The sequence below is a fragment of the Mustela erminea genome, chromosome 13 (assembly GCF_009829155.1).
Source record: "Mustela erminea isolate mMusErm1 chromosome 13, mMusErm1.Pri, whole genome shotgun sequence".
NCBI classification, from domain to species: domain Eukaryota; kingdom Metazoa; phylum Chordata; class Mammalia; order Carnivora; family Mustelidae; genus Mustela; species Mustela erminea.
This window is the reverse complement of record NC_045626.1, coordinates 35735641-35748243: the sequence shown is the minus strand read 5'-3', so window position 1 is coordinate 35748243 and position 12603 is coordinate 35735641. Positions and strand designations below refer to the sequence as shown.

At 47.3% G+C, this 12603-nt stretch overlaps 1 protein-coding gene across 10 annotated transcripts in view; it reads left to right on the top strand.

Annotated features, from left to right (window-relative positions):
• The window catches only part of FHOD3 (formin homology 2 domain containing 3), a 461736-nt gene that overhangs the window by 287044 nt on the left and 162089 nt on the right, over positions 1-12603 (top strand). For all 10 annotated transcript variants that reach the window (XM_032310983.1, XM_032310980.1, XM_032310982.1 and 7 more), the window contains exons 8-9: positions 4841-4935; positions 11370-11513. In XM_032310983.1, coding sequence (XP_032166874.1) covers positions 4841-4935; positions 11370-11513 — 239 coding nt within the window. The remainder of the gene's footprint in view (positions 1-4840; positions 4936-11369; positions 11514-12603) is intronic.

The window sequence follows — 12603 nt, the reverse complement described above, 5'->3', positions numbered from 1 at the left end:
CTCATGAACCCTTTTCATGGGGGCTGAATTTAAGGGATAAGCCTTCTCATGACCTTGGGGTCCTCCTTCAACTTCATTGAGCTGGGAGTTTAGAATTTCCTCTAGACTTCACATTCTATGAAAGTGTGTGTGTGTGTGTGTGTGTGTGTGTGTGTGTGTTTAAAGGGGTGGAGGTTGGGGAGAAGAGTGATAATCCTGGGCTTGATACCCACATCTAAGACCCCATCAATCAGCCCAGCCAGAGGCTCTCCCTTCTTCAGTGTCTCTCTCACGACAAAGCGATGGCCATCTTTTCTCGACTTGTTTAGGGAGGGTAAAAAAAAGAAGCAGCAGCAGCAGCAGCTAATGGATTGTTTTCTCAACTTGATGGTTTGCCTCTCCAATTTCTTAATTTCTTGGCGGCTGCTGCCATCTGTCTGGTACTGAGCGCCTGCAGCTGAATAAAAATGGAAAAACTCAGACATGGCCCATCACGTGGTTCAATAGCATGTTTCTCTGCGGACATGTGTGGTCTTGGCCATGATTTTGTAATGCATACATATAACATCATCCTATTTTACTGCAAGGAAAATTGTTCCTGAGCCCCGTGATGGAATTAAGCATGTCACTACGTCATGGTGCTCTGCATGGGACGGAGCGCCGTGCCCTCCAGCTGAGTTTCCACCTGGCTGGTTTAGAAGCCGCTCTCTGTCTCCCTCTCAGCTGAGTGAAGGGCTAGACGGAGGTGCCGGGTGACTAAGGGCCAACAGAGCACGTCTGTCCGTGTACAAGTTTAAATAAGCCATACTGCTTTACTCCTCCAAGTGGCCTCAGACCCATTCTTCTGTGGGCTGGGGTGGGGATGGGGCATGCTGAAGTGTAGACAGGGTTGGTTGGTTTGTTTTATTAGAAAGGGCTCTTTTGGATGATGAAAACTGTCAGATTTAAATAACCAGCAAAGAAAACCAATGAGCTGGGAGTCCTCCAAAATTAGCTCCGCCTCCAGTGAATGAAGTCCAGAACAGATTCATCTGGTTGCTTTGTAAAGACGACACACACTGCACGGGGGTTACCCAGAAGGGTGTGTCCTGTGTGTGTACATGGTTCGCCCTTGGCCAGGAGTGGGCCAGCTGCGGAGCAGGGAGAGAAGCTGAGGCGTCTAAGACCGTCATAGGGACTAATAACTGTCTACAAATTAAGGAAAATGAAATATGTCCCCTTTGAGCCAGGCAGTCGGCCTGTCTGCTCAGGGGCAGGAATGGAGAGGTGGGCCAGCGCTCGTGTCCAGGGAATGGCACAGTCCCCAAGTCCATAGTCAAACTTCTCGGTCACCTCTCCTGGCACCTTCTGGTCTCTTTCCCATCCTAGTGGACAGGGTGTGGCAGGAGGAGACAAAAGCCGTGGAGTGTGGACAGGTGCCTGTGAGAGGGCCTTGCTCTGTCCTTTTGCCACCATCAGAGACTCCCTTTCGCTGAGACTGTCCCTGTGGGGGTTGGCAGGAAACTGGTTGAGAACCTGCTCCCCTGGGAAGGTGCCTTTCCCACTGACGCTCTGGATTTGGTGCTCAGATAGAGAGTGGACCAAGTGACCAGCCTGGGGAACTGACTTTGACATTTCAGTCCTAAATCTCGAGTCAGCACTTGGGTCAGCAAGTGTTTTGAGGGTCAGCACAGCTTTTGAAGAAGTTCTATTTTCACTGGGCTGTGAAGTAATGAGATACGACATCATTCCTAAACGTGCTGATCACACATGAGTAACAGCGGAGGTGAATCCAGCCATCCTTGGAGCCATCCCGTCTCTGACTTCTGCTCGAGGATCTGTTGATCTGTGAAGCACTCCCAGGGCAAGGTGGGAGTTAGGTGACAAAACCCAAGCTCTGCTTCCCTGGTTTTCTGTGGCAGAACCATACGTGTTATGTGTGTTTGTCAGTTCTGTAGAAAGACACAAAACATGGTGCCCTTCTGACAGAGTGTGAGACCCCCTTGAATACGAGGCATTGGGCTAAATGTCTTTCTTTGGAGGGGAACCGTCACCACAGAGACTGGGAGGAAAGTCAGAGGGAGAACGCATTGCACCCTCTGCCCTGTGCTTGCTTCTGGGCTGAGAGAGGGGCCCTGCCTGAGAGCGTGGAGAAGCCAGCTGGGTAAGCGTGGGTGTCACCACAGCCACCCGCCACTGTGACAATAACTACTTGATATTCAAGTGCCTGTTACGTAACAGACACTGCGCCAAATATTTTTCATATAAAACTCATTTATTCAATAAACATTTAAGTGCCAACCGTGTGCTTGAAACACCAGAGGGAAAAACGGGCTCTCGTGGAGCCTCTCCTCCAAGAGCTGGTGGCTGGGGAGGAGCTTGAGACTGACAGAGGTTACGGTTAAGGAAATCATCGTCTCCTAATGTACTTCATGAGCGCTGAGGCGAAAAGACAAAGTGCTTTGTCTCCCTGACAGCTCCTGAGATTCTCCAAGGTTGACACAATCACTCCTGTCCAGATGCGTTCCCTGAGCCTCTGTTCATTCCAGTTCTCTGGGGCTCAGTTTCTTTCTCTGTTATGTGGAGGGGTCAGATCATACGGTTTATAGTTCTAACACAGGACCACCCCCTGTGCGCGCGTGCGTGCACACACACACACACAGATATACACACACTCTGTGTAGAGCAAGCAGAGGTGGGGAGGGGTCATTGACCTGGACCATTCGATTCCAGCAGGTGCAGCTCCTGGAAGTTGAACCCCCGCTGCTTCCCATGGGCCAGCTTGAACCCTGTCAAGGCTGTTGTGTTGCCCCAAAATGATGCCTCCTCTTCATCTTCTTTCTTTTAAATGTTTCCCATTTTCTGGCCCCAAGATAATCAAAGGAGAGTAAACATTCATCTCGACATTGTAGGAATAGATGCAAGTTTCCAGGCTTTGAAGTCCCTAAAAGGTAATCAGATACCACAGCTGAAGAACACATGTTTCGATTAATTTTTTGACTAAATCAAGCCAGTGTTTGAGTGTGTTCATTATAAAGGATTAAATGGCGTGCACATGAGTACGTCTGTAGGTGAGAGAGAGGAGATGGTCTGGCTGCATTTCCCTCTCTTTGGGACCTGCCTTTGCTTGTTGGCTTTTCCTTCCCTATGACCTCTTTGGCATCTTTGGCTCCAGAGCATGCAACCGGAAAGCCATTCTGGGTCCACTAGGACCATCGGAAATGCTTAGCTTCAACGCTATCTCCCGCAGTCTCCCTTGTAACTGTATGTGGGTAACCCTCTAGAACCCATGTTTTATGCTGAGGTTGGGAGCAGAGTGTGAGTTGTGCCAGTTGTGCTGGTCCTAAACACAGGAGAAATGGTTGGAGTGCTCGAACGGCACCTGGACGGCTGGGGCCCAAGACCTCCTTACCATAAAGATTGCCTGTCATGAGGGCAGAAACAGTTACTTTGCTGGGACTTGAAGAACAGGTGTGGACTTCGGAATACTTTGATGGTAAATATCAGCCAGGAGATATGTCAGCAGTTAGCAGGCAAGGGGTCACACGTTTGTGTTTGGAGTTAGAAAGGGTTAGAGAAGCTTGCCTAGTTCTGACCAACAGGGCAGTTTTGCCCCAGGAAAGGCTTTCTGTTTGTTGCCTAGGAGAGCCAGCAGACCTCATATAGTAGGTGCCTCTTCCTTTTTAAAATTCTCCTGACCTCCTTTCGACTCTTACTGTGTGCATTTGCCCTCTGGCTCTTTTAAAGGTGCTCCAGCCTGGGCACCTGGGTGGCTCAGATGGTTGGGCGTCTGCCTTTGACTCTGATCATGATCTCCAGGTCCTGGGATGGAACCCCACATTGGGTTCCTGGTTCAGTAGGGAGTCTGCATCTCATTCTGCCTCTCCCTCTCCCCTTGCTTGTACTCTTTCTCTCTCTCAAATGAATGAATTAAATCTTTAAAAAAAAAAAAAAAAACCTCCAGCTTAACCCGCCTCATACCCTCTCAAAGATCCCCGCTTACTCTTCAGACCTATTATGTGCCAGACACTGTGCGAAGAGATAAGACGGAGGTCCCTGCTGCCCCTGGGGAGCTTTGTTCTCAAGACCAGCAGATCTGCTCTGGTAACCCATCCAAGAACCTGCATGTGGAAGCCACAGATTTTACAATATTTCGGGGTTTACTTTTACCACCAAAAATAAGCAATACCCCTTTGAGATCTTTATAGAGAGAGCAAGCATGCCAAGGGCAAGGCAATACTTCACTTCAAATGTTTATCTCAAACATAGGAAATCGCGTCCAGATTTTATATCCCCTTTGTGACCTTGGCCTTGACTTGGCAGTCCTGAATGTGATGGGTTTTTCTGCTGCTGTCTCTGGGAGCCAGGGAATAACCACCCCTGAGTCTTCACTTGCAGAGCCCCATTTAAGAGCCACTTCTTGAGCCGGGCCCTCGGCGACCATCAGCACAAATACTCTTTGAGCACCGACAAGGTATTAAGGACAGGTTCTTGGTGAGGTGGGTTCTTTGTAGCTTGTTAAGGCTGAAAGAGTATTTGTACCTGGTTTGAATAGAGATAATATACTTCTGTTCTTGAAATGCTTGCTAGACAGATTTCACTGGTATTTCTTTTTCAAATTGAATATTTAATATAAAGGGAATTTTCAGGCAAATCGAAAGCCATGTGGACAATAGAGAGTAACATTTTCAAATGGATGAGAATGATGTGGTATATTATTGACAAATTATTGACGTTCACTCTACGGATAGTGTCACACTTTGAAATTTGGCGACTGAAAGACACTGCCATCATTGGGTGATACATCTTTGGATAAACTGCAATATGAGTTGGGTGAGAAGCATTGACTTGCCATTTTTAATGATTTTTCCTTTATTCCTAGGAGTCAAACCCTGGTCAAATATTATGGAAATCCTGGAGGAAAAAGATGGGGTCGACACAGAGCTGCTGGTTTATGCGATGACTTTAGTGAACAAGGTTTGTTGATGATTGCTAAGGGTTGTATTATGTCCCCTTTGAAGGGATACAGTTATGTTGACGTCTTAACCCCTAAGAATATCTGCAAATGTGACCTTATTTGAAAATAGGGTCTTTGCAGATACAGTCATGGTATGATGAGGTCCTTCAGGTGGGCCATAATCCCACATGACCAGTGTCCTTAGAAGAGGAAAAAAGACACACCAAGAGGGAAGACGATGTCTGCACATGCATGTGAGGAAGATGGCTGTGTGAAGACAGAGGCAGAGTGTAGAGATACATCTCTTAGCCAAGGAATGCCCAGAATTGCCAGCAGCCAATGTACGAGGACACGTGGAAGGGCCTTCCTCTGGAGCCTTCAGATAGTACGCCCCCCCGCCCGACACTTTGATATCAAACTTCTCATTTCTCACACTGGAGAAAATACATTTTTGCTCTTTAAGCCACACAGTTTGTGTTACATTGTTACGAGAGCCCCCCAGGAAACTAACACAATGTGAAAATCTACAATGTACCCTCTGAGGAAGAGCCACATCACATAGGCCCCCGTGTTGGTGGCTGGATCCATGGCTAGAGTGTTACTGTTTGCCAGAGGAAACCCTTTCCAGCTGCATGTGGTGTGTGTGTCTGCCTGTGTGCTGGTGCACATGTGTGTGCAGGCCTGGGACTGTCTGTGGGCTTTCTCTGCTTTGGTTTTTTCTAACGAAACCAGAAGGACAGTGAGAACTTCATGATTACTTTTCCTGCCAAGATGTCCCCCTTAAAAACATAATTCCTTAGGAATATAAATTAGGAAGATGGGGGGTACTCCTGGGGCGCTCTGTCTGTTAAGCATCTGACTCTTGGTTTCGACTCAGGTCATCGTTGTGGGATTGAGCCCCACTCTGGCTCCATGCTCAACACAGAGTCTAATTAAGATTCTCTCTCTCTCTCTCTCTCTCTCTCTCTCTCCCCCTCTGCCCTTTCCCTTGTTCATATGCACATGCTCTCTCCCTCTCTTGTTCTCTCTCAAATAATTTTTTTTAAAAAGTATATAAATCCACAAGTTTTACCCTAAGAAAATAGCTTACAGCTCAGGAGAAATGAGGGCACCCTTGTTCCACTGCTTATCGAATTCTGCCTGCTGGGGGTGGGTCCTGTCCTCCTCTAATGAAGGCGGTATCACCCTTGTGCTCTTCTCCCTCCCAGCACATCCCTCCTGGTCACTGGCTGGGAGGACAGTAGCTGTCTTAAGGATCCCTCCCTGGAGAGGGGGCTGGCATCATGCTGCCTTGGGACAGCCCTCTCTCGGGACCAGAGTCCCTTTTCTCCTTGAAAATGTCCTGCACATGGCTCTGCCCTACACCCCAGGAATCACACCAACCACCCCATGGGCCTGCCTTTCCTCCCCGAGCTGCTGGATGTAGGCCTACAGTACGAACTGCAGTGATGCAGAGAAAATTTAGAACCTCTCCATGAAGTACAACTAGAGAAACATTTCCTCTGATGAACTGGGGACACAGTAGTAGAAAGCATCATGAGAAGTAATTTCCACTAGATACTTAACTGTTGTGCAGGCTCTCAGGATTAAAACAATGTGGTCCTGGCTCTTTCTTCGGCAGACAGATGATGGGCGCAGAGGAGCTCTGAAAGAGATCTCATCGCACAGAACAACTCCCTCTAGGACTGCAGTCGTGGCTTAACGTCATTCATGATTGGGGGCGGGGCTGTGCCAAATGGAAATAACCAAATACGTCCTTTGACCAATACTGAAATGAATTCCAGACAAAGTAAAGTGTTCAATGTAACACGACAACCAGTGGAAAATTAAGAAGTAAAGGTGAAGATTAGTTTGTCTCTGGTAGGAGAAGATTATGTTAATCATCAAACCTGTCAAAAAGAATCCAAAGGGAAGGACTTTTAAAATATTTTATTGCGTAAAATTATAAACAGATCTTATTTGTAAAATAAAAACCGCAAACAAAATCTAAGGGCAAGTGGCAAATTAGGTAATTGTTTGCAAAGAATGGAGCAGAAAATTATACAACCCTCAATATATTAAGAACCCAGTGGAAAAATGAAGGACATTAACTCTATTAAGATGAAAAGAAATATACAGTAAAAACAACAAACGTTTTCCCCCAGGGCTCATTGGCAGGGATTGCTTTTTAATGAAATGCCATCTGTTGATGAGGACACCCAAAATTCTTCTACAGTCCTGGTGAGGAATGGGCAGTACTTTTCTGTAGGATAATCCTAAGAATTCCATTTATGCTTTCAAATGTCTTCGTGAGTTGATTTTACCTTGCAATTTTAAAGCAATTGTCTGTTGTTGTTGTTTTTTAAGATTAAGGTCATCTATTTCCTGTCTTTTTCAGTCACTGACATTGTTTTGGAAACCATGGACTTCAGCAAAAATGGAATTTTCCCTCTTGTCTGGTGTTTTCCATTGCAATGCTACCCATACTATTGGTGGAGAGTGCGCTGGGCGGTTCTGATGGTCCCAGCAGCATTGCGGGGGGTGGGGTGGGGTGTGGGCATTCTGCTGCCTGTGGCTGGCAAGGATCCAGCACGTGTCACATTCTTCTTGGCATCAGATGGCGCTTAATGTCCAGGAATTCCTCGCTTACTTTTTCTCTCTGGCGGTTCTGTCTCATCTTTCATTAGCTCTGGCTCAGGGGAAAGTCCTATGGACATTACTCCAAATGTCATCCTTTCCCCCCAAAAGGTCAAATAAACCACTGGCACCCACGCTGGGTTTGTTTTCCTTTGTTGAGTTTTAGTCCTGTTTAGTGCCCCAGTGAGTAAAATCTTCTGAGATTCCAAACAAAGAAAAAATACATCAAAATGTTAATACAGGTCTGGAAAAAATTCAGAATCTGAAATCTGGGAAATTGCTTTTCTAAGTTTTCTTTCAACAAAATAGAAGATGGACTAATAACATGGAATTCAAAACAGGAACATTTTATGACAAAACAAGGGTGCTACATTTTAGCCTGCTTAGGGTTCTGAGGCTGGTGTCTGCTCTTTTTGCTGAACAGGGACATTAATGGGGGGTTTCCAAGAGCCATACTAATCCCCCCCATTCCTGCTCCTACCCCTTGACCCCATTTTATCAGATCTTAAGGAACATCAGAAACTAACCATTTCTCTGGTGCACGTTAACGTTCTACAATGCCGTCTTGATCCAGCTGAAACCCCCTCAGTGGGAACCCCCAACTTTGAGGCGCTCAGGTACTGACCGCCGTATAGGATAGGAAGAGGCTGATGAGGGGGCCTGAGTCACAAGAGGTATTACTGTTCAGGCTGGCCTGGAGCTTTCAGGGAAGGAGGTTGGGGAGAGGTAACCTGAATGGGATTCATGCTGAGTACTCACCTTTGTTTTTACATTTCATTTATTGCTAATTACCATACCAGAAACTTGTAAAAAAAAAAAAAATTCAGCTGTGTCAGCTGTAAAACTTGTTTAGCTATGCATACCCTTCACAGTTAGAATATAGAACATTCCCATCTCCCTCCAGATCTCCCTCATGTTAGCCTTTGATCATGATCTCCTGATGGCCTCTTCCTACCCTGACAACTGTTCTCTAGCACTGTAGTTTGTCATTTCATCCCCGTCGAATAGGACCATACAGGATAGATGTAACCCTTTGAGGCTAGCTGCTGTCACTCATCATCACGCCTTTGAGGCCGATCTGCTCCAGAGGGTGTTAACAGATGCTCCTTTCTGCTGCCACAGATACCCCACAGTGGGTTCTCCCACTGAAGGAGACTTGGGTTTTTACAGCTTTTGGAGTTCACAAATAATGTTGCTCTGAAAATTTGTGTGCAGGCATTTGGATGCCATCCTGTAACAAAGATTTGATGCAATCAGGGAGAACCCAGGAGAGGCAAAGAACATGTCCTTTAGGACAGAAATTTCTCCCTTGGAGAGATGCCTTTGAAGGTTTACCTGTCACCAGCCCGGGAAGGATGAGGTTTGAGAGAAAGCAGGAAAGGGGGTCATGGACGTCATCTGAAAGTGAAGGCATCAAGAGACGTCTGCCTCACAGACCCCTGGGGGTAACCTCCACCTTTGCCGGAAGGAGGCAGTTTAGCCATGAGCTATCAGGGTAGAAATAAGAGGACAGGACCCAGGGAGCAGTGGGGGCGTGGCACAGTTTGCTGGGCATGTTAGACCATCAGCTGAAGACAGGTGAATGTGTTTCTAGGATGGTTGGTCCTCTTCCCCTGCAACTGGAGAAAAGCCCCTGTGTTTGTTGGTGGCAAAAGGCCATCTCCCCTGCAGCCACATGTCAAAGGGGTTGGTATGTGGACTTGGCTCCAGCCCAAATTTTCATGGTGGAAATGACAAATGACCTCTTCATACCCTCACTTCTGGACCTATTATTGAGTAAGTCTCCTCGAGTGTGTTTGGTTCTTTGGACCTAATTGTTTGACTAATAGTAACCACAGTGCCCCACCCCCACCCCGCCTCACCAGCCATCATGGTTGGGCTCCCTAAGGCGATGGGAATTAGATTGAGGAGTTTAACCCTTTGGAGACTTTTATAAGCAGGGAAAAGAGGAAAGAAGAAGGGAAAGGAACTGAGAGAAGAGGAGAGACCCCGTGCGTCCTTGTGGCCCTCCACAGTTGAGTAGGAACTTTTAAATCCAACACTAAATGTCAACTCACCTAGGTTCCTCAAGTGGGGGATTTGGCAGGGCCTGCCATCATGGCATCTCCATGCACCAGCCCAGCCCTGGCTTGGGGTCCTGTTTTCTTTTCCTCATCTTTTAACAGGCTCAAGGGCTTTCACTAAAACCAGAAGTTGGGTCGTTCTGATGACAGGATTCTTTGAATGGCTGCATACTTTCTCATACTTTCTCATTTAGTATCAGGAGCCAGGGACCCCTCCGGGGACTGTGGTCAGCTAATGCGGAGGTGCCACCTTGCCTGGCACTGGCAGGTGCTGGCCTGTGCTTTCCCGCTTGGCCCCGTAGGTGTGAGCACCTGTTTATTACAGAGTCTGACTGGTTTACAGCCTCCTGCTCTGGGTCCTTGCTGAGGCCCCTGATGGACTAAGTTATCCTGTCCCAGTTATTTTTCACTCATTTCTGATCTCAACAGCAATAAGTTGTATCCTCTTCACTCAGCATTGAAAGGAAAAAGCCATTATTTGGGCCATGAATAGAGACGTTCTTTCTAATTATTAATAGCCCCCAAATAGAGGCATTAGAAAAGTTGGTGCTGTGAACTGTTCTTAGGACAGTGTTGGTCTTTTCTGAGTTTAGAATAATTTTGAAATCTACATGGAGGGTTCTTGAAAGTGCAAAGACAATGAAATAGGGAGTAAAGACCCGTGTTTGGAATTCCAGGCCAGAATAATTTGTACAGAAGCATGGGTATGTGAGTAGAGGAGAGGTTGTCCCAGGTCTGCAGGAACTGCTTGTTCCCTCAGGCAAACCCCTTTCCTCCCTAGCCATCCTCTCATGAGATAAGGGCTTGCAGTAAATCACCTTGAGGGTCCTCTAGTTCTGAGCAGAAGGTCCATCTGAGAGAGATCATCCTTCTTTTAAGAGACACAGAATTCAAAGAGAAGTCAGCTCCTCGCCCCACCCCCGTCCTGTACTTGGGTTATCCTTTCGTCTTGTGGTTGCTGCTTTGAAATTTCTCATGTTTTCCTAAATTTCTTAGACCAAGGGGAAGGCCTACCCAGTTGAAAGAAAAAGGAATCATTACATTGTTATAACGCCAGCTGTCGGGAGATTGGTCCTAACAGGAGTTTCTCATCACGGAGCGTGTTAGTTTTCTATTGCCGTATAACAAATTACCACAAATTTAGCAGCTTAAAACAACACAGACTTATCATCTCACAGTTTCCATGGGACAGGCTCCAGGCACCGCCTAATCGGGTCCTCTGCTCAGAGCCTCACAAAGCTGTAGTCAAGGTATCGACCAGGACTGGAGTCTGGTCTGAGGCTTGGGATCCTCTTCCAAGCTTTTGTGGTTGTTGGCAGAGCTCATTTCCTTGCAGCTGGAGAACTCGTGGTGGCTTGCTGCTGCTTCGGGGCCAGCAGGGTCATCTCTCTCCTAGTCTCTGAGCTCCGGAAATGCCTAAACCTGCTTTAAAACGGCCCACCTGATTAGGTCAGACCCACCCAGAATAATCTTCCCTGTGATTAACTCAGAATCAGCTGCTTTGGGTGGTGAATATCCATAAAATCCCTTCCCTGTGGTCATGTAATGTACTTCAGTGATGGGAGTGTCCTGCTTAGACTCAAGGAAGGGGATAATACAGAACCTATATACCAGGGTGGGTTTTGGGGGGTGCGTTCTGCTTACCACACTAAAGGAGTTTTTTCTCAAATGATCTGATCATCTGTCTTGGTTTGTCCCATATAGTTATAATGCTGGCTGCTGCCTAGCCTTGAGACAGTCCCCTAAAACATGTTCGTGTCCCATTCTTTCTTCAGACACTGTCGGGGTTGCCAGACCAGGACAGCTTCTATGATGTGGTAGACTGCCTGGAAGAGCTGGGCATTGCGGCCGTGTCCCAGCGGCACTTGAACAAGAAAGGGACGGACCTGGACTTGGTGGAGCAACTGAACATTTACGAGGTAACAGCAGGAACCTTCTGGATGGTGTCGTACAGCTTGTCAGAGGCCGAGGTGGACACATTCTAGTCGCGTAGTTCTGAGGGAGGGGCAGCAGCATCCACAGCACACAGCAGCTTTACAGAAGGTAGGTTCTGGGGCTCCCCTGCCCCCAGACCTCCTGGATCGCAAGCTCAGAGAGCACGCACAGCTGTCTGTGCGGTGTAAGCCTCCAGGCACTGCCGGTGCTCCCTCAAAGGCGAAATCCCCCGAAGGAGGAGGCACTCTGTCACTCGCTTACTGTTCAAGATACTACACAGCTTTTCCCTTTCCTCTCTGCTCTCTCTTGCCTCGTTATGGTGTTTTATTTGCTATTTAAGGCCCTTGTAAGGAAATAAAAATTTAAAATATTAGCATAGATTTTACCATCCATTTTTGTATTACACAATGCCAGTTCAAAATGCAACAGTAAGAGTATTTACCTTCCATGCAGAATCCTCTGCAATTTCCAGTTCCGAGCTCCTACAGGCCTGTGTATCTTGTACCCATCAGAATGGTGGAAACACCATCGGGGACGAAGTCTGTTGTTATTTCACTTCTTGTCACGTGTTCCTTCGGTTAACCCTCTCCCTTCAGCTGGTGAGTAAGGAAGGGCTGAAAGAGAGAGTAACTGTGGGCTGCCTTATCTTTCCAGTTTTTCTACGTCATTTCAGCGTAAGTGTTTGGCCAGTATAGCAGAGTAGCCCAGGTAAGAAAGGATGTGGTAGGACCCGTGGTTTGCCATCTCTGTGCATTCAAAGCCCCTTCTGTTTGCATGGAAGGTCTCTGGGGCTCCAGGGCTTAGTTACAAGGGAACACACTTAACCTTGTACTCATTTTGGTTCTCCCTGAGCTCCCACGGACCGTGCAGCATTCAGCGCTCTGTGCTAACGCGTGCAAGGATTGGCACACGTGCCTGGTGCAACTTCTTCTCCTCCCATGCACATGTTCCCTTGTTCCATTGGACTTCACCTGTAAAACACAAATTAAGGGAGGCCTGGGTGGCTCAGTCGGTTAGGCCTCTGACTCTCGATTTCAGCTCAAGTTGTGATAGCCGTGGGATCGAACCCATGTC